We start from the raw sequence: 22,262 nt of genomic DNA on the forward strand, positions 1-22,262 counted from the left end.
CCTTGGGTTGACGCTTGATGTCCTGTAACATTATCACTGGATCTGGATTGGGCACAGCATGGGCAACTATTGTAGGGCCAAAGACTTTAGCCAGATTTGCAACATCCATTTTAGTGCTTGGGCTCTGAGCCACTCTAAGTAAAAGAGCATTAAATTAGAAGACTTGTCCCTCTGCTTAAAAGCAGACCAAAATATAAGATCTATAGGAAAACAATTCACCCCTCACATTCCCTCCCTAACACCCAACCCCATTCTCTTCCCCTTGGCAAAATTCCCTGACTCCCAGAGACAAATTTCTGCTCTACTCACCTCTGCAAGTGAATCATGAGGAAAGCTAATGTGTCTCTGTTGGCCTGGGGCAGTTCACCAACAGCCTGGTACATGGCAGCTATGCTGTTGTCCTCATCTGTGATTTCTATAAATGAAAAGAAAGTACCAAGAGGCCTAGACTTCTTTCCTTTGACAGCGGGCTTCCCAGATATTGATCACAAAGTCTCATCTATACAGTAAGCTTCTGAAACTTCTGATTAAGTTCATGACTGCATCAGACTCTAGTTTCATTAACAAGCAGGATACTGGCCAACAGCTCAATATTAGAAATCAGAACTCTTAAAAAACCAGCTCTTGCAGTTAGGGAAAGCAGCTGGAAACTCATGTTTCCAGGAATGCAGACATATAAGTGCAGTGACTACAATTATTAAGAAGGTATTTGTTCACAAAACATGTTAAGAGCCTACTATGTGCCAGGCACTGTTCTAAGTGCTCAGGATCAAGCAGAACTAAACAAAAGACCTTGCCTCATGCTACCAGAGGAGTCAGTCAAAAAGCAAATACCTATCAGGCAGTGATACATATAATAAATAGTAAGGCAGGCAAGAAACTAGAAAGTAATGGTAGCTGTTCTTTCTGACAAGGTGGTCAGGAAAGGTGTTTCTGAGGACAAGCTATCCAAAAAGAAACCCGAAAGGAAATAAAGGAGCAAATCATGCAAATCACTCCAGGCTGAGACAACACACATGATGGCCTCGATGGGAGTAAGCTTGGTTATGTTCTAAGAACTGCAAGAATTCCAGTGTAACTAGAAAAGAAGAAAGGAGGGGAAGGGTGTTGAAAGAAATGTTGTTGCCAGGACCCAAATCATGTGGGGTCTTTGGGGCCTGTTAAGGACTGTGGATTTTATTCTGAGACTTTTGGGAAGACTTTGGAGAATACTGAGGACAGAAGGGACATTACCTAACTTAAATTTTAAAAGGACCACTCTAGCTTCTGTGTGAAGATTATACTGTAGAGGGCAAGAGTAGAAACAGGAAAACCAGTAGGTTCTTACATCACTCCAGGGTAAGAGAGGTCAAGATAATAATAGGAGTGACACATTTTAAATTTAAGATATATTTACAGGGCCTTTGTTGACATGATTTGCCAATGGATTAGATGTTGGGCATGAGGTAAAAAAATCAAAGATGGCTCCAAGTTCAAAAGGACAACCTAATTGTGATCAAATTTTCGACTGATGTGGTGTACTGTTAGTATTTTTAATTTTTAAAAATACAAAAATAGGTCTGGTTTTCCTTTCAATTTAAATCTGCTGTTCTGAAAGTAGAGAGGGAAATCCTATCTAGGTTTGAGTAATTAGTAATAAAGATGGTTTCCAATAAAAAAAAAAAAAAAAAGGACAACCTAAAACTTGACCAAAAAAACAACACAAAGCAACAACAAAAAAACCTGTTAGGACCCTATACAGTTTAGACAGGAAGAGGAGATAGGCAAAGGGAACATGGATATAGTTATTCATCCATCAAAGTATTTGAGCATCTGCTATGTTTCAGGCACTGTACCAGGCAGGGGATAAAACAGGAAACAGAAAAGTCAAAAATTCCTGCCCCCGTGGGACTCACATTTAAGGGTTTTTTTTGTTGTTGTTTTTTTAAATTTATTTGGCTGCACCGGGTCTTAGCTGCGGCTGCTGGGTGCAGGATCTTTGTTGCGGCACGCGGAATCTTTCAGTTGCAGCATGTGGGATCTAGTTCCCTGACCAGGGATCGAACCCAGGCCCCCTGCATTGGGAGTGCGGAATCTTAACCACGGGACTACCAGGGAAGTCCCACATTTAAGTATTAAGATCTGCTCTTACCTGCTGCTTCCATAAAGGTCTTGTTTAGCCGAAAGGTCAGAAGGGGTTCTTTGAGGTTTCGAAGGAAGTCTTTCAGGAGGCTACAGATAGCATGGATGTCATCCACTTTGCTGAGGAGGGGTACAGTTTTCACTCTGAGGAATTTCTCTTTCAGCTCTTTTACTGTCCGGTCACAGCCTGAGATCCGATACAGGCCTGTCTATTATCAAGATGACACTTTCAGTTAAAAACCTCTTAATTACTGACACAAGTAACAAATTCACCCTCTCCAAGGGTGGACTCTTACCTCGGTCAGCCCTCTCTGCTCAATCTCATTTACACAGTGGACAACAATTGAAGGGATCATTGGAGAAGTCTGGGACACATAATCTGCCAGCATTCCCTGAAAAAGGCGAGTTTAAAATTAGTATTTACACCACTTAGACCAGCAGATGAAGACCAATGGAAAGAGCCATCCCCAGACTAATATTCAGGCTGGGACATCATGTTTACTTTTAAATTCCTCTTCCCAAAGCATGTATTAAAACAAAGACTCAATTATTTTCCTACCTCCACACCAGGACTGATTTATGGTCACATATACCACACTCTTGCATGAACAAGTAATAAAAGACCACTAGCTACAACTCTGTCCCTGCTCCTCTTATAGTCAAGGACATCAGAAAGAAAGCAATAATGAGATCACAGGTATGGAGTATAATATAAACTAATTTATTACTCTAAAAAAGAAAACCTTTTCTATGCTGTAATTATTCTTAGTAAGAAAAATTATTTAACACAACTAACTCACAGTTGATCATGACACAAACCTATCTGTAGGAGAGAACTCCATGGTTCTATATTAGAATACAGAAAATTTGTAAAAAATTACATGCATGGATAAGAACTCTAAAGAAAAGTAACCTTTGATTTGCTGGAGGCTGGGTAGCAGCATAGCCATTTTGTTTTGATTCTTGCTAATGTTGCTTATAACAATAATTTCTTAATCAAACTTTAGAAATAATCTAATCTTAAGAGCATAGTATGGAATATCTCTAACATAAGAGAAAGAATATTCAAAGATGAAATTACATGATGGCTGCGATTTGCTTCAAAATAATTCACTGAACAGGGTGAGGAGGAGGAGATGGGGGTATTAATAAATCAAGACTGGACACGAATCAGTGATCGTGGAAGTTGAGTGATAGGAGCTAGTGTTAGTTATACTAATCTCTCTACTTTTGTATAAGTTTGAAATTTTACAAAATTGGATGGGATGGGGAGGGGAAGGAGGAGGAGGAGGAAAGGAAGGGGGGAGGGAAGGGAGAAGGAAAAAAGGATGAAAACAAGGAAAGGGAGGGAGAGAGAAAGGGGAAGGGAGGGGAGGAAAAGGAAGAGGAATTTGGTTTAGAAAGGTTACTAAACAGACAGACAAACCCAAACAGGATTCTGCTGCAGGTTAACATTTTATAATTTCTATTCATTATTTGTGGGAAAAAATATATGTGGCATCATTAATTTTTGAAAAAAATGACCTTAAGCTTTTAAAAGCTAAAGAAGCCATAACACAGTGATGGCTCCCACAGGTCATACATACTTCTCCGATCTTGACAGGTGTCCCTATCAGGGTAGGAATGCAGGGAAGGGGACAGCGGTCCCGACATTCTGGATGAGAGACCACACGACAGTCTCGACACTTCAGAGACAGCTTGCCAAATTTTATTCGCTTTCCACATGGTACACAAGATTCGGGTTTAATAACCTGAGGATGAAACAGGAAGTGGTATGAATTAGAAAATTATCATCATATCAACCGATGTTTATTAAGCACTTAGCATGTGCCAAACAACTTCCTCATCCCTTTACACATATTTACTTGTGTAATTCTCACAATAATCCTATAGAATAGGTTTTGTTTTTTTTAAGATAAAGAAACAGAAGCAAAAGGAGGCTAAGTAACTTGCATAAGGGCATCCAGCTGCAAGGGATCACTGTACAGTAGTGGAAAGAATTTGTTGGCAAGGAGTCAGAAAACCCCCATGTTAACTTTGCTACTTACCATCCTGTGGCTCAAGCAAGTCACTTAATTCCTCTGAGCCTCAGTCAGTTTGCTTGGGTTTTTATGAGTAAATCAAGTGGGACAAAGTTAAAACGTGCCATGTTCAAGCATGAAATGTAAATACACATCACTAAAAAGCAACAACTGCTTCTGAAAAGTTGCTTTCTTTTAATTTAATATTACTCACAGAATGGAAAGATACACACCCTCTGTAACCCTGGAAAGCGGGATAAGAAGGAGGAAGGAAATTCGACATTTAACTTTATAACACTAAAGTATTTAAATTTGTTGCTAGTAAATATTACTCCCACAATTAAAAAAGTAGATGTGCCCAAGAGCAGCAGCAATCCCAGATTTACCGTCTTAGAGACAAAGTCATGCAGGCGCATCCCTCCATTGCTTTGTGGAGTGTTGGAGCCGTCTGTGTCGGTTTTTGGCTCCGGCTGCCTGCTGCTCAAGGTGGAGTCACTGTTCCAAGGCTGTAAAGAACCTAGAAAGCAGGCAACTCTAAGCTTTGTGTCTTAGGTATTTTGTTCCTTCTGAATTTTTTTTTTCTTTTTGTTGCACTGCATGGCTTGTGGCATCTCAGTTCCCCGACCAGGGATTGAACCCGGGCCCTCGGCAGAAAGCGCAGAGTCCTAACCACTGGACCGCCAGGGAACTCCCCCTTCTGGATTTTTACCCCAATTTTAATATAACTGGTAGATAACCAGTAATCTGTAACAATAATCAGAAGTGAATACAATGGCTATTCAAAAAACTGTTTCCAGAGAAACAAGTTATATAGTGGTGTAGGCCAGGTTAGCAAGCCAAGGGCAGGGCATGACACAAACAGTGCTGTGGCCCTCAGTAAGCAGCAGTAAGAAACTACCCAAAACATCCAACCCCTGCCTCATGAGGGTTCTAAGAAACCAATTCTCCCCAGATTTTACCAGTTGTTTTACACAGGCAATTCAGCCACAAACCCAGCGGACCTGTTTTCCTTCGGCTCCTGGTCCAATATGGCACAGTCTCAATAGTGGACACAGCTTCAATGGGCCCGCCATCATTGGGAACAGTCACTGTAGTTTTTGCAACTATGGATTCATTTCCCTGAAACAAAGGTTGTAATGAGGGAAGGATAAATCTAATTTCCCCTCTACTATAGGTGTTTTGGAATAGTTAAAAAATACCTGAGTCTCGGTCAGGACTTAAGCCCCCAGCCCCAAACACTCTTAAAGTTGAAATCTCATACTTTCAAATAGAAATACAGGTCACAGGAACATACATACAAGCAACTAAGAACCACACATAAAGCTGACAGCTGTTTACTACTCTATTCAGATGGATGATAAGGATCCTATTACACAGAAAAACTTTCACTGAACATCTCTCTCAAAATAACACTGCAATGTTGACTTGGGATTTTTGATGCTTGGGGCCGCTAAACTTTGATGTGTTCAAGACCACAATTCTCTTGGCCTGGCTATTCTTTTTTTTTTATTTATGTATGTATGTATGTATGTATGTATTTATTTATTTATTTATGGCTGCGCTGGGTCTTCGTTGCTGCGCACAAGCTTTCTCTAGTTGCGGCGAGCGGGGGCTACTCTTTGTCACAATGCGTGGGCTTCTCATTGCGGTAGCTTCTCTTGTTGCGAAGCACGGGCTCTAGGCGCGCGGGCTTCACTAATTGTGGCACTCGGACTCAGCAGCTGTGGCCCGTGGGCTCTAGAGCATAGGCTCAGTAGTTGTGGCACAGGGGCTTAGCTGCTCTGCGGCATGTGGGATCTTCCCAGACTAGGGTTCGAACCCGTGTCCCAGGGTTCTTAACCACTGAGAGATTCTTAACCACTGTGCCACCAGGGAGGCCCTGGCCTGGCTATTCTTACCTGGTCTGCTGTGGAGCCAATGGAACGAGTTTTCTTTACAGGTCCGGGGGGACCATCAATGAACTGTCGGCTACTAGAACGCTAGAGATGGGGCAAAAACCAAGAACTTTAGTGCCAAATAGAAGATCTGAAGCACAAAAGATAAAATTATTCCATTGGATAACTTGGATGCAAGCCCTAGGTACCAGGACTGCAGGAAATAACAATGTGCACTCTCTCACTGCCTATTTCCACATGAAGCTTAAGTTGTACCAACACAAAAATGCCCTCAGTGCCCTAGAAGAAACAAGCAAGCTTTGGAAAAATTTAGATGACAGCACCAGAAAAAGTAGAGTGTAATCCTATCTAAGGACATGAAGTCTTTGGAAACATATTAAGGACCCTAAACAAGCACAAAGATAGATCTCTGTATATCCCATTATACACACATTTCATCTGAAGCTTACATTAGAGCACAAAAGTCCTGCATAAAAATTCATATGACAACTCAAACAAACTTAAATATATCCTTTTACTCTCCATGAATGAACTGAGAGCAGCCCAGAAGAGTGAAACAGGACGGGATCCTGTCCTGAGTTAGGACATCAAGGAACATCAATTACTGCCCCCGCAACATGGATTCTCTTGTAATCTGTGTTTAACAACAGCTAGAGCAACATGTCAGGAATGCAGTACAATGGCAACATTTCTGGAGAAAACTTTTATTGTTACTTTGTAAAAACAAACAAACACAAAAAACCCCCAAAACTAAACAAAACCATACATACCCTCTTTTCTCTCTTCTTCAGTTTAAAAGTCTTTACCAAAGAAGAATCCCAATCCTGTTGACAATTACACTGTATTAATTTCTTTCTTTGGTTAGTCCTCCCCTAAACGCTGTACAAATAAATTTACAGAGAATTTTAAAGGCCTCTTGAGTCAGAGTACCTAACTCACAATTTGGGGAGACAGAAAGGGAGGGTCTCAAATGTTATAGCTATAGAGCTGTAGTAAGCTAACATGCTTTCTTTCCAAAATTGAAGCTATTATAATAGAATCAGGAATCAATACCACAGAGGCAAGAAAAGGTTAAAGGATCAACTTCTGTCATGATTATCTTCAGCCCGGTCCTTTATTTCTGATTATTTTTGTAATTAGTTTTAGAACTTACAGAATATTGGGCACTATACTGCTGGCATTACTTACTCTTAAGGGACTGCTATCATCTAATCAGATGTTCTGTACAATGTAGCCACTTTAAAAGTTCTAGTTTAGGTTTTACATCTCTCAATCATCCCTCCTCCTTGGGCCCTAAAAGACATTCATGTGGACACTGAAGAATTATTTGTCTTTCACTGTGGTCTAGTTTCACTTCACTCATTTTAACCATTTGCATTCATTTTTAGTAGCTACCTATGACCTCCTGATCCTGATAATCCCCGAAAACACAAAATCCAAAAACAGTCGTATATAGCTTGGCTAAATAAATTTAACCTCTCCAATTTATGGTCAAGTAATTTTAGCTACTGGTTGTTTGATTCAGCTTCAGTTACAACAGATATCACATCATAGGTCTAGCTCTAAAATCAGCTAGTAGTATATTCTAGTTTTATTACATATCCCAGACTATGTCATTCCTTATTTCAAAAAGGTGATACCTAATACTAATATCTACAAAACGGCAATTATTTCCCTAGTCAAACTCTGACAATTTGGACATAAAACCCTGCCTATGTAACAAGTAGTTGTCATTTATTTTGCTATCATCAGAAAACCAACTACTAATAACCTCCTGATTTATTGTTTTGTTTGCTAGCTTTCAGCCAGTAAAACAGGAGAGATACATAAACCAATAAACTACAAGTCTCTGGAACATCAAAGATTGAAATATCAGGAGATGACCTTTTATGGAGAAACACCACCATAAGTTACAAGAAGGGTTCTGCCCCACAAAAGCAGGGTAACAAAGAGCTTAGACAGGTGAGCCACTCACTGTTCATCAAAGCATTATCTAGTGCCTGGAAACTTTCATCAGTCTTCTGGCTGAAGTTTCAGGGCACTGGTTTCCTTCTAATTGTGAAGTATGTCTAAGTTTTCCTCAAGAACCAATTTAATTTAGAAATAAGGCACAAGTCTGTTCTCCCCAAGAGCAGCAAATAAACCCTGGCTGGATAGAGTCTTGCTAATTATTATTATTATTTTTTTGCTAGCTGGGGTTTTAATAAGTCAAGATGTAGTAATCAATTAATACAGGCAGTTCACAGATCCGTTAAATAAATTTAACCTCATGCCAAATCCTAAATTCTATATTCTCACTTCCAAAATTAAATATATAAGCCAGTCTCTTACAACTTATATTTATATTTTTAAATGCTAGTCAGTATCTATAACATATCAACTAATAAAATAGTAATAAGGGAATTTCAGAAGAGAGGACAGGAGAGAGGTTCCTGAGGGAGCAGGGTTAAGAAAAATAGATAACTCTCAGAAATCAAGTGTTCATTACCAGCGATTCATCAGTCTTGTCAAAGCTGATATCCGATAAAATGGAACCAGATTCATCAATGGTTGACAGTCTAAATGAGTGAAACAGTAGTGTTAGAAACAAGACTGGAAAGTAAAATCCACCAACACCAGAACAAGTCACACTTGTCAGGTAACATCAGCAATTTCACAGTAGCATCTTCCCTGTGGAGATAACTACAAGCTCAAACCCTAGCTGTGGTGGGTTGCTTTTTATGGTTTTCATGCGGGACTATGTGCGTGTGTGCAGGAGCACACATGCAGCACAGCTGCTATTTTCAGCTAAGGCCTTATAACAGAAGTTGAAAGTTACAGTCAGGGGTATGGGTGCTGTTCTCTGCTGAGTCTGTACTACAGGCTACTAAAAATTCACAAGGCAGATGAGTGAAGTTTAATTTGATCCCAACTGTGGTTGCTTTCTACAAGACAGAGTATTACCCAGCATTAGCTTTTTAAGAAATGAAGCCTGTACATCTTGTTAGTTATAAAGATTCCCCATAAAACAACCAGGCAACAAAATAAATAGCTCTAAAAGAGTGCTGACCTTTCCCTACGTATTGTATTGGGGGTGTTAAATTGAAAGCCTGGTTGAGACTATTCTAAATAGCGATGCAGTGGAACCAAAATTATTGTCTGGTCTTGGCTCACAGAAGGCCCTTCCAAACCAGAAGAGCTACGAGAGCTCTCTAGAGAGTAAACACTGCAAGTATTGCTGAACTGCCACTTCCACCTTTAGGTTTCTTAGCAATGTGCAAGATTAGTTATTGATGTGCAATTCAGCATCAACATCAAATTTTACCCATGATGAAACATCCTAAGGAAAAATAAAAAAATAAAGAGGGAGGCCTCTGCGCCTTTATTTCCCACACACCCTTCCTCCAAAGTCTTTTTCTGCTTTATTCAGCACATATTCCAGAAGCAGTATATCTAAGAGTTTAGATAACAAGAACTTATGACAGCTGTGTTGCTTATGATCAGATAACAACAGATGCAGTTCCCCCACCTTTTGTTCCCAGCATTGCCGCTGGATGGTTGGCCTCTGTTGAGAAAAGCCAGAGCTGATCTTTGCTCCTCGCTTAGTTGAATGCTGCCAGATGTGTCACACATGAGCATCTCTCGAATCAGCTGAATCTGTCTTTCCTACAGACCAAAGAGGAGTAAAACACCCTAACTAACCAGGGGAGAAAGTTTCACCTCAAATTTATGGGACAGGCAGACCAGAAGACATTAAAATACAGCATTATGCAAATGAGCCTTCAGGAAGGCTGCTACACCAATAGCATATTAATTCACATCAAGCCCAGGTTGTGTCTCCGATTTCTGACTGGTAAAATGAACTCCATCTAGAATAGTGGGGTTTCTGCTACAGGACTTTTGGATCAAACCGCTAATCCAAGAGAAGACAGTACTGCAAAATGAGAGTCCCAAAACAGATTTCACGTAGCAAAAACACTTTAGTGTCATCTAATTAGGACAATTATTGGCTTCTTCTACAGATCAAAGCAGCCACCCACCTTTCTAAATGGTGGAGCAAAATGCATTAAAATGGATATAAAGCTGTGATGCACTGGAACCAGACAATTTGAGCTTACTGAGGCATCTAACACTGTACCAAGATGAATTAGTCCCTCCTAGCAAAGGCTTGCCTTTGTACCATGACCCACCCTGGTACATCAGAATGATAGTGCTCTATGTTCTAGTGTTCACATTGGCTGAATACATCTATCCCTTTACCCTAAATTAAGAGCAGTGATAAAGGAAAGACTTAAGAGTTGTCCTGCCTATATCAATGACAAAGTACTAGCTATTGATATCTTATATGAGGATGTTCTAGGTAGCACTTATAATCAACAATGAGACAGATCAAATATGCTAGGATTTCTCTGCCTTTCCCCCTAATTTTAATTCTTTAAATTCTCATTTGAAATCTGTCTATTAAGTAAAAGTTTCAGGTCTAAAGGAGAAAAAAATTTTTTAATTTAAATTTCAGCCTATGAAGAATAGGATTCCTTGGCTGCAATTTCAGCTCCAATCATAGACAAACTGCTTTTAGTTCTTTAATGCAGAAGAAGAAACTGGGTATATCTGGGCAAGTGGAAACATTATCCGTTGATCTTCCCCCGTCCCCACTGTCACAGTTGTAGCATAAAAAACAATACACACCAGCTTTTCACAGTCAGCCTCAGCTCGCTGTCTCCGTTTGATCTCTACATCCACCTGATTGCGTGCATGCTTCAGCTTAACATCCAGAGCACTACGCTCAGTCTCTACTTTCATCAAAAGATCCTTGTATTTGCCCAGCTCGTGATCTGTTCTCTGCCACTTTTTACGGAAATCTTCAAAGTCCTTTGCCAACTGGATAAATTCTAAGAAAAGGGGGAAACTTTAATAATTCAAGCACCAAACAGAGTATAAATGCTCTAATAAATGAGTCCTCTGGTTAGTTTTACTCCAAATGCATAATTAAGGGACCAGCTGAACTATGGGCAAATCCATCTGAAAATAACCAGGAGTAGATCCTGGATATATGTTCATCACTCTGGATGAGAGCTTTGTGGGGAGCAATTCCTATTTCAATAGGCCAGTTACTTTTGGCTTAGCCAGTGGCATCTGCTATGGAATAAGTAAGTCATTAGTCACCTGGCTCCAGATGTAACACTAACAGTGAAAGCTCCTGAACAGAAGGCAATGAAAGGGGATACCTTTGGGGCAGCTGTCACCCACCAGGACAGTTACAGCTATAAAACAAAAACAGCCTCCTTTAGAGTCACGCATTGCTGCGCCAGAGAGGCGTTAAACAGCAAATTCAAATGTAACTGCTGTAATATGCTCCAGTAGATACAGATTAATATTACAGATGTCTAGGCCTACAATTGCATTCAGCTATATAATTATACAAATACTGATTTGAAAGTAAAGAGCCAATTTGCTTTTGCTGTTTAACACAGCCCTGAAGGGTATGTAAACATTCCAGTTGGAAAGACAGAGGAAGAGAAGATCATACTAGCTTTGGGTGAGTCACTGATAGAGGAACGTGGACTCTTTTCAAATGTCTGCAAAGAAAGTATCCCTTCTAAGGCAGCACCTCAAAGCATGATAACCCTGGTGGCATCCATTCTTATCACCTGTTACCGGCAAAGACTATTCTATAATGCCTTACTATTCTAGTTAACTTCAATCTACCCCTAAGCTTCACTCCACCAGCATCATGGAGGAACTTTCCAAGGTGTACATCTGCTGCAGGTTAAACTAACCCAGTTTACGGCTGAAACTAGGCCAAATTCACACAAAGCTAGCAGATTCTCAGGTAGTAAGGGCACTTCTCCCATTTGAATTTAACCTGAGAGCACAGAAATAATATAGTGCTTTTTTAAAGCAATTTTAATAATTTGACTAAATTTCAAACTTACAAATTAGGATAACAATTCGATCTAGAGAAACCAAGTCTGACACATAGGGAAACAGGTTTTTAGTAAACAATCGATTTTAGCAAAACAGGATATTATGACCTAGTTATCTTAGACAATGCAAATATCAAGAATCTCAAAAAATAAAATATATTATTACAAAATTCAAATAGTTTTAAATGATATAGTGGTTTAGTTAACAGTTTGGAACACATTACTAAGGGTTTTTTTCTCCTTAACTTAAACAAAAAGAAAACAAGCAACATATCCTTTTGCAAATTTAACTATTTCAAAATTACAGATTCATAAGAAAAAATTAAAAACAAGAGCTGGTTCTTAGCCATGTTTACTCTCGCGATTCACCAAGCAATGCAATTATTATTTGTGTACTTCTCGATGTATGTGATACTTCCATTTTAAAGAATAAAGAACAGGAAACACACTTTTCAACTACACAGTCTAAAAACTTTCTAGCTCCACACTGTGGTCAATTAAATGTTTCTAAATATAGTGTTGCCTACACACTCCAGTATTTACTGAATTGAAAAACAATTTTGAGAATGAAAAGATTTTCATTTGACCTAATTTTGCTGGCTTGCTTGTTCCTTAGGATACTCCTTGAAAAGTCTTATTAAATTGGGGTTTTAATTCCCATTCATCGTTAATTGGCATATGTTACATACAGGTCTAACTGAATTGGATAACAGAACTGAAACCAAATAAACTATCAGTTCATTTCAAGGAAGGAGTTCCTATTTTAATAGTACAAATGGTTAAATTACTAGTTTAGTTTGTTAGACCAAAACCAGAGCATTTGCATACATGACTAAGATATTACTTTTATGTACAATTCTGTTATGAACTAATTGTGCTAGCATGGGTCAAAAAGGCACTTCGGACCATAGACCAGGAAAAACTTTGATGTTGGAGATCAATAAACACAAATGGCATTTTTTTGGTCAGTGTGTGAATCACAATTCAATTTGGTACTAGCCTCTGTCATGAAGTATACTTTCAAAAGGTTTATTAAATTCAAATTGTCTCTTTAAAAAAGTTATGTGTATATTAAATTACAAAATGCATCTATCAAAAAAGGAGAAAGGAGAAGGGAAATTTCCTTAAAACAAATTAAGAATAACCTTAGATCCATTAAAAAAAAAATCAGGACTTGGTTCATAGTTCAGCAAAGAGATTAAAGCAGCTCCAGAAATCCTGTTTTTTTCAGCTCACTCCTGCCAGGGCCTTTGTACAGGCTCTTCCTTGTCTTTCTCACTACCCTCTAAGCTTCTTAAGGGCAAGGACCCTGTGTCTCTTCTGCTTTTTTATCCCCAGGGCCTTACACTCTACCCAGCACATAGCAGGCACTTAAATGTTCAATGAATGACTGAACAAAATTGCTGTTCAGATCAAATTTAAACTCCAGGCATCCAGGCCCACCTCACCAGTCTGATCAAACTTCCCATCACTACCCAATACCCTCTTTCTAGCTAAACCAATTTGTCCCTGCCCTAGGAAAGACCTGTGTTCATTTCTGTCTTCTCACTTAGGATCAAGCTATGCTCTCCAAATGGAATGCCCTACCTACTCTTCTTATTTTTTTTGGCTGTGCCACGCAGCTTATGGGATCTTAGTTCCCTGACCAGGGGTTGAACCCGGAACCACAGCAGTGAAAGCACTGAGTCTTAACCACTGGACCGCCAGGGAATTCCCCACTCTTCTTTATGTATCCATTTTTCTAGTCCCAACTGCTCTATGAATCCTTTCCTAATTTGTTTGCTCCATTTTTCTATACTTCCCCAAAGCATATATTTTTATACTTGTATTATCTTCTGTTTCATGAGACAGAATCCTGTCTCTGAAAGTTAAATACCTTAATCTTCTTGAAGACAGGCACCATGTCACATACACTTTAGTATCACCTACTGCATATAGCATAGCACCAACCTAGTATGGTGTTGGCACACAATAAGCACCTGATAAATATTAAGTTATATTTATTCCTGATTTACACACCAACGTCAAAAAAGTTCAGGCGTCTCATGATAAAAATAGAAGATAAAAATCATGTAGACTGGGGAAAACAAAGATAAAATATCTAGGCTATTGAAGTCATTTTATTTGAATATTAACTTTCACTCTGATCTTTCGGTAACCTTGGACTTAGCTTTAAAAAAAAAACTATAACTATACAAAAAGGAGAAAGAGGAATGAATTTATTATGATGAAAAGCAAGAGTAAGGAGTCAGGGGACACGTAGGGATGGGAGGAATTACTAGGATCTAAGAAGAGGACAGACTGGGGTGGTTGCAGAAAAGGAGATTCTAGAGTCTAGAAAACACTAAGCCACTTTAGTTCCTCAAAAGCCAACATTCCGGGACTTCCCTGGTGGTCCAGTGGTTAGGACTCCACACTCCCAATGCAGAGGGCCTGGGTTCGATCCCTGGTCAAGGAACTAGATTTCACATGCTGCAACTAAGAGCCCACATGCCGCAACTAAGACCTGGCAGAGTCAAATTTAAAAAAAAAAAAAAAGCCAACATTCCAAGTTAGGGATTTGGAGAGAGGACAAAACGTACCTCTGGGCTTCCCTGGTGGCGCAGTGGTTAAGAATCCGCCTGCCAATGCAGGGGACACGGGTTCAAGCCCTGGTCCGGGAAGTTCCCACATGCCGTGGAGCAATGAAGCCCATGCTCCACAACTACTGAGCCTGCGCTCTAGAGCCCACGAGCCCCAACTACTGAGCCCGTGTGCTACAACTACTGAAGCCCGCATGCCTAGAGCCCATGCTCCGCAACAAAGAGAAGCCACCGCAATGAGAAGCCCGCACACCGCAACAAAGAGTAGCCCCCGCTCGCCACAACTAGAGAAAGGCCGCGCAGAGCAACGAAGACCCAACGCAGCCAAAAATAAATAAATAAAATAAATTAATTAATTAAAAAAAAAAACCCAACGTACCTCTATTTTATAACAGAAATCAAGGGAAGATAGAAATTTGCTTATAAAATAAAGGTTCCTGTAAAAGTAAATATCTTGTATTTTGGGTGGCATAATTATTTCAAAAGGTATTTTCACAACTAGTATCTCATTTATCTCGAAATCCTCATGGCAAAATTCCTTTTTGACAGATGGAGAAACAGACACAGAAATGACAGTTAAAAGCCAGCACTAGTTACTAATACTCCAAACCTCAGGTTCCTCCCTCTGCCCCCAAATACTATCAGCTGCCTCCTCCTAGAGATCTTATCACAATCTCTTCCACCCATTTCTCCTTATTTCCATCTTCACAATCACCACTCCAGTTGGGGCTCCCCAATGCCTCTTTCCTGAGCGATGGCAACCATGTCCTAATCAACCTCCCAGCCTCCACTTCTGATGCAGCCTCCACCTCTGCCAGGGTAACCTTCTAAAAGCACGGCTCTGATTAAACCACTTCCCCTTACTCTTATTCCCCTCACACTCCACACCCTCTTGTCTCCACTCAGGTGGCTGCCCTGACCCTAAATGCCCTCTTTCATGTCTGTCTGTTGGGATCCTACCCTATACCTAATCTAAGGCTCAACTCAAACCCTACTTTTTTCCATAAAGCCATTATTTGCTGAGTGAACCTGAATTTTAAGATCTCTTATTCAATACTCCTCCCCACTAGACTCCAAAGCAATCCATCTTCTGAGATGATGTGACCTCAAAGAGAAGCCTAATTAGTATGCCATCATGGTTACTGAGTTGGTACCAGATGATAGGGTCATGCAACAGCTATTAGAGAGAGAAAATAGAATATTGTTTTGAAAGGCCTGTAAGTAGATGAGAGCTATCAAATCAAAAACATGAATCAAATTAAAGAAAATATTGAATGCCACAAGCAAGACACCATACTAAGTACTATGGAGATTGTTTTTTTCTTTTTGTTTAAGTTTAAGACACAGTTCTTGCATTACTTTTCTACCAATGAGACTGACTTAACAGCAACACCCGCTAAATTAGGTTTACATGAAAACCTGAAATAGGAGAGCATGGTAACACAAAGAAAAGCTGGTAAAGAAAAATTCCCTTACATCACTTAGGTCAGTGCTATCAGCCCCACCTTTCTTTCTCACTAATCTACTTCCCAGAAGACTACTGTGTCACCACCTCCTTTTTCTTCCTAGCTCTCCACCCAACCTCAACCCTTTATTACTAAGCATCAAATAGGTAGATGAAAGCAGATGAACTGTCCCTCCTTCAAAAAGAAACTGTCATTTTTCTCCTCTTCAATTGAAAATGTTTTATAGAACACAGGGAAAACCCAGGATAAAAAATGTAGACAACTACTACTCTAAAGAAAAAAGGCAACATCCTTAGAAATTCAGTAGATTTTGCCCAGTTCGTGATAAGAAAATGAAACTGACAACTAATGCCAACTATTTAGTGAAAAGAGAACCTTGATAATGAAAAAAGTCCGGGTAAAACCCATTTAAAAACAACTACAGAAAAATAAGTGACCATTTAGAACGAGTGTCCATTAAGCTTTGACCATAGATAAGTGACCATCATTTTCTTTTTAGATAACTCAAATGAAAAACAATTTTAGGATTGGAATACACTTTGGCTTTGCAGAAAACCCAAATCTGAAATCTGTTTTTTCTCTTCACACAGGCCAGCTCAGAATGACTTACGGAGTTCATTTCCTTCACTGAGAATCTCCATCCGGCGTGCAAGCTGCTCAAACAGATTCCGCATATTCAGCATCAGAGTTTCCATCTTTCTGCCAAGAAATCAAATATACATTAGGGGTCCTGCCATCTCCCCCAGACAAAAGATTCAGAAGCAATCCAGTACAGTGATCAGTGACTAACATCTGGACTCTTCCACGTGTAGCTACCAGTGTGAGAATCTCGAGCTAACAAACAACTGATGTTTTGTGTAATCCTTATTATAAAAACAAAGTTGGAATGTTTAAGACTCATTTGAAAATTACAAACTCATTTCAGTCCCCTGAATATAACACCCCTTCCGGCCTACTTCTTTTCCTCCACTCTGTAATCACTCTGGAGCTGAGAAGCAATTAGGGACAAGTATGTCAGTTGATTACTAAGTGACCAACGACTTAGTCAAGCCTATCAGTATAACATTTTTGCCACTTTAACCCTGCTGCACTTTGGAGACCTTCAATGTAAATTAAAAGGTTTATTTTTAATTTCATCTTTAGCTAGTACCCCTGTTGCAACTGCCTTTTAAAACGCAGGACATGGTCAGCACATTTCCTACCAACAGCGCAGATGACGTCACACAAGTGATTAAGTGGGGAAATTGCCAGCTCAGCAGCTCAAGAATTATTTCTGTAATGCAGGGCTCTCTGCTGGACTGCGTGCAGGGACTATGTCTAATAAATTTATACTAAGTATAGGCAAAGGATTATGTTGTACCATATTCTGGCATCAAGGAGACAATACACCACCTTCACAGTTAGAAGGGCAAAGGAAAAATCATTAGCTACTGTGTTCTGTAATAGTGAATTTCAGGCTTCATATTTCCCCCCGCAAAGACTTGCTGATATTACATTAAAAATGGTGTCCTTACTGGCAGTTCTATTCCAAATAGACTTTAACTGGGAACACTTTGAGGAACTAAGATCTTCAGGAAAGAAAAAACTCAGCGGGATGTTATGAAAATTATCAAGGAAATGAAATTAAAAAATCAAATTTCATTTGAAAATTGAATGTCCTCAGAAACACCATTAAAGGATTCTTCTTATGTTTCTCCTAATCACCCCTTCAACATTCTAGTCCAGGCCCTTTTTTCATGCATCTAAATAAAATTTTAAGAACTCTTTTACGAAGGTTTAGTGATTTTACAATGTTTGTAAGATTGTACCATAAGCTATGAGGGCAAGAAAGGGCAGACAAAACACAAAGGAAAAAGGAATATATAAACGTAAAGATATTTTCTATTAAATGCTACAGATTTATTCATTTGTACTTGTATGATGGTTGCTCTAATAGCAAAAAAGCTTTCAATTCCAAGCTTGGATGCAATATATACATGAATCAGGGCTGGAAACCAAGATTTTCAAATGGCAATGTATCTGTTCCAAGCTACATAATCACGGCAAGCTGCTAAGCAACCAGACCAACAAATTTATTACAAAGCTCTTCCTCTAAACTAAGAACAAAACTAAAAGAATAGCATTAAAACTGGTAGGAAGAGATGTGGAAGTCATGGAGATGCCCATGGGTTTTAACAATATGACAAAAAAGGCAAATACTTCTAAGTGCTACAGGACAGAAAACAGGGGCAGGGCATTCAGTAGCCTATTCAAATGATGATTTCCTTTGGCTCCCAATAAAAATGAAAGACAGTGATCAGTTTTGTTTTGGTTTCTTTTTAAACATTTATTGCATCCAGCGTATTTTTTGGGGGCCGCACCTCGCAGCATGCAGCATCTTAGTTCCCCAACCAGGGATTGAACCCGAGCCCCCTGCAGTGGAAGCGTGGTGTCCTAACCACTGGACCACCAGGGAATTCCCAGTGATCAATTGTTTTATTTTTATTTTTTATTTTTTTGGCTGTGTTGGGTCTTTGTTGCTGTGTGCGGGCTTTCTCTAGTTGTGGCCAGTGGGGGCTACTCTTCATGTGGTGCGTGGGCTTCTTATTGTAGTGGCTTCTCTTGTTGTGGAGCACGGGCTCTAGGCACGTGGGCTTCAGTAGGTGTGGCGCATGGGCTCAGTAGTTGTGGCTCTCAGGCTCTAGAGTGCAGGCTCAGTAGTTGTGGCACATGGGCTTAGTTGCTCTGTGGCACATGGGATCTTCCCGGACCAGGGCTCGAACCCGTGCCCCCTGCAGTGGCAGGCGGATTCTTAACCACGGAGCCACCAGGCAAGTCCCCCCCAGTGATCAGTTTTAATATGGGGTATTATTGGTTTCTATCATCTCTGCACTCATCTGTATATTCTGAAACTATAAGACAGTGAGCTCAGTACATAGGAAAACTTCTATCTGTCCAGGAATGCAGAAAAGGAAAATGTGACAGTGCAACTAGGGCACTGAAAACTGGTTATTTAAAAAAAAAAGAAAGAAGGGACTTCCCTGATGGCGCAGTGGTTGAGAACCCACCTGCCAATGCAGGGGACATGGGTTCGAGCCCTGGTCCAGGAAGATTCCACGTGCCGCAGAGCAGCTAAGCCTGTGCGCCACGACTGCTGAGCCTGCGCTCTGGAGCCCACAAGCCACAGCTGCTGAGGCCTGCACGCGCCTGGAGCCCGTGCTCGGCAACAGGAGAAGCCACCGCAATGAGAAGCCCGCTCACCGCAGCAGGAGTGGCCCCCACTCGCGGCAGCTGGAGGGGCTGCGCGCAGCAACAGAGACCCAACGCAGCCAAAATATATATATATATATATAAATAAATAAATGGCACTACCCTGAAACACACACACACACACAAAATTCAGAGAGTTTTTATGTCTTAAATGACAATACAACAACCTGATTCCTTGTCTCCTTTAAGAGAAATCCCTCATTTTCTCAAGTTCCTCTATTCTTCTTTCCTATTTTCTTTGTGCATACCACTCCCTAGAGTGAGTGCTGTGGAGAGGTACTTTCTTGAAAATACAACCTGATTCCTGAAAAGACTACAGACACAGAGTACCTACTTGTGGACATCTCACCATAGTAACTATTATCTCATAGAACTACCTCGATCTACATTGTTCTCCTATCATGATGCCTAGTACCTAGGAGATAGCTGTTTGACTAAACATATCAAACTATCCCACTTTAGTCATTACATCTCTACAGACAACTCATCCATTTCTCTCTCCAGCCCTCAGCTCTCTCCTAAGTCAATCTTGTAACTCTCAATTTGTTTTGGTTGCCCTGGATGTTGACCTCGATTTTGAGACATCATTCTATCCTTCCCCCACACATGTCATCAACTACTCTACCCAATGACCTACCCTACTCCCTCTCCTACCGACACCCAACTTTGATTTCCTTATTTTTATCATTCTCCCAGTCACTCAGTTCCAAACCTCAGAGTCACCTTAAGTTACTCCCTTTCCTACAGGGAAACCAAACTCTGTGGATTCTTCTCTCATGTGTGTTATACCCAGCCCGTCATCACTTGCAGGTCATTAACACTCACTTCAACTGGCCTCCCTGGCCCCAGTCTTTCCCTAACGACTTTGCTCAATTGGCACTCAGACACCTTATACTCTAATTTAACTTTACCATGTTTCTATCCTATGTCCCAGCTAAACTGTAGATTTGAGAGGAGAAACCTTACATTTTGCACCACTGTATTGCACAAAGACTCAGTATTTTAAAAAAATACTTGATAAATCGAAGTCAGAGAACAAACACATGAACGAACACACACACACACACACACACACACACAAACACACACGCCCCCCCCCCATGATTCTACTGTCAAAAGGATTTCCATTGTACCTGAACATTAATGTTTAATACAGATGAAAACAGAACAGTTAAAAGAAAGGTGAGGGGGCAGAAGCCCTAGGATAAAATTTTAGTTATTCTATTTACCCGTCGTATAACCTTGCATAAGTCACTTAAATTCTGACACACATCTATAAATGGGAACGATAATACTTGTCCTTATTTACCTCACAGAATAATACAAATTAATGTAGGTAAAAGTTTTATACCGTATAAATTGAAACTCATTGTAAGAATATAGGGTATTGGACTTCCCTGGTGGCGCAGTGGTTAAGAATCCGCCTGCCAATACAGGGGACACGGGTTCAAGCCCTGGTCCAGGAAGATCCCACATGCCGCGGAGCAACTAAGCCCGTGCGTCACAACTACTGAAGCCTGCGCTCTAGAACCCACAAGCCACAACTACTGAGCCCGCGCGCCTAGAGCCCGTGCTCCGCAACAAGAGAAGCCACCACAATGAAAAGCCTGCGCACCACAACGAAGAGTAGCCCCCGCTCGCCGCAACTAGAGAAAGCCTGTGCACAGCAATGAAGACCCAACGCAGCCAAAATAAATAAATAAATTAATTAATTAATTTTAAAAAAGAATATAGGGTATTATAGTGGGTGTAAATTTTTTGCTTTTGTTTTGGTCTGATTGTTGTTATTTACATCCTAGAACAGTGATTACCAAATCATAGCTGGAACCCAGATCAAAAAGAAGGGAGGAGATAGCAAAACTTGACCTGGTCTAGGCTCTTAAACAAGCTCTTCTACATGAGGCTCATAGCATCTGAGAAGAGTTAATTTTTCCTCTAACACAGATTTACTTTGGGCAATCCAACAACAGCACTAGAAAATATAATCCTCTTCTCTTTATATGCTAAGGGACCATGTATTTTTATTAATGTGCTACAGAAGTGACTCTCAGGAATTATTTATAGATGCCAAAAATATCTTTCTGTATCAGTACTAACTCTGATATCTCAGCCAAATTGTAGCTTGAAAAACTAAAATTTACTCATCCTATTCAATGTCAATTGAAAATGGCCTTAATTTTCCTGCTGGGTCACATTTTTACCCTCATGAATACTTCTTTATTTCCCCCCCTTTATTATTTAGCTCATAGCTAGGAGATACACTAATGTGAAAGGAAACAAAAACAAAGTCATATTGCAGAACATTGCTTTGCAGCTGTAAAACAGATGTCACTTTTTCACTACAGAGGCGGCTGCCTTTCGGGAAAGCTGAAATGATCCTTGTGTGTAGAAAGGAAATCAGTTTGTTGAGTGCTTTAAACAAAAAAGTGCTAGAGAATCTCAGCTGTTATTGATGAGAAGCCCCAGAGGTGGAGAAGTCACTGTGTTACAGATTCCCAATCTGTGAGTATCCCTAAGGGAGCAATTTGGCATCACCAGGAAAGAGTCTCAGCTTGATGTGATTGCTTTCAGTCCCCAATTTAATTTCAATCACCCAGCCACGAGAACAGAGATCATCCTTCAGAATAACAGACTATTACAGATCTTACTGCAGAGTATCCTGGGAAAAGTCTCTAGCCTCTTCTTCCTCCCCTTACAAACAACATTATTAAGAGACCTATACATCAGGTTTTAGATGCATTGAGGGTGTTAAATACTGTCACACACAGCAGTGCGTTTTTCAGGGAAGAGTTTTAATGAAAAGCATTCTCACAAACATTACTAAATCTGGAGAGTCCCAAGAAATCAACAATACAGGTTCTCTGTTCTCTGCTGTCAAGAAAAAACATTCCCTAAGACTGTCTCAATACTACAAGATTCTTTCAAATGAAAGCATTTCGGAATAATTCTTTTTCCCAAATGTCCAGCTTCTGCTTCACCATATCAAAGCCTCTATTCAACTGGCAGGCAGAAGGAACATCTT

General features: G+C 40.1%; 1 protein-coding gene across 6 annotated transcripts in view; it reads right to left on the reverse strand.

Moving 5' to 3' along the window:
* Window positions 1-22,262, reverse strand: part of RACGAP1 (Rac GTPase activating protein 1) — a 32,840-nt gene that overhangs the window by 3,184 nt on the left and 7,394 nt on the right. For 4 of the 6 annotated variants that reach the window (XM_036867411.1, XM_036867406.1, XM_036867407.1 and 1 more), the window contains 13 exons: window positions 16,602-16,690; window positions 10,706-10,908; window positions 9,546-9,682; window positions 8,526-8,595; window positions 6,808-6,861; window positions 6,041-6,121; window positions 5,144-5,261; window positions 4,529-4,659; window positions 3,708-3,872; window positions 2,418-2,513; window positions 2,132-2,330; window positions 310-415; window positions 2-134 (listed from right to left, as the gene is read on the reverse strand). In XM_036867411.1, coding sequence (XP_036723306.1) covers window positions 2-134; window positions 310-415; window positions 2,132-2,330; window positions 2,418-2,513; window positions 3,708-3,872; window positions 4,529-4,659; window positions 5,144-5,261; window positions 6,041-6,121; window positions 6,808-6,861; window positions 8,526-8,595; window positions 9,546-9,682; window positions 10,706-10,908; window positions 16,602-16,686 — 1,578 coding nt within the window. In that variant the 5' untranslated portion in view covers window positions 16,687-16,690. The remainder of the gene's footprint in view (window position 1; window positions 135-309; window positions 416-2,131; window positions 2,331-2,417; window positions 2,514-3,707; window positions 3,873-4,528; window positions 4,660-5,143; window positions 5,262-6,040; window positions 6,122-6,807; window positions 6,862-8,525; window positions 8,596-9,545; window positions 9,683-10,705; window positions 10,909-16,601; window positions 16,691-22,262) is intronic. The other 2 variants (XM_036867409.1, XM_036867410.1) reach the window with 1 other exon arrangement.

Source organism: Balaenoptera musculus, chromosome 10 (genome assembly GCF_009873245.2).
Source record: "Balaenoptera musculus isolate JJ_BM4_2016_0621 chromosome 10, mBalMus1.pri.v3, whole genome shotgun sequence".
Classification (NCBI taxonomy): domain Eukaryota; kingdom Metazoa; phylum Chordata; class Mammalia; order Artiodactyla; family Balaenopteridae; genus Balaenoptera; species Balaenoptera musculus.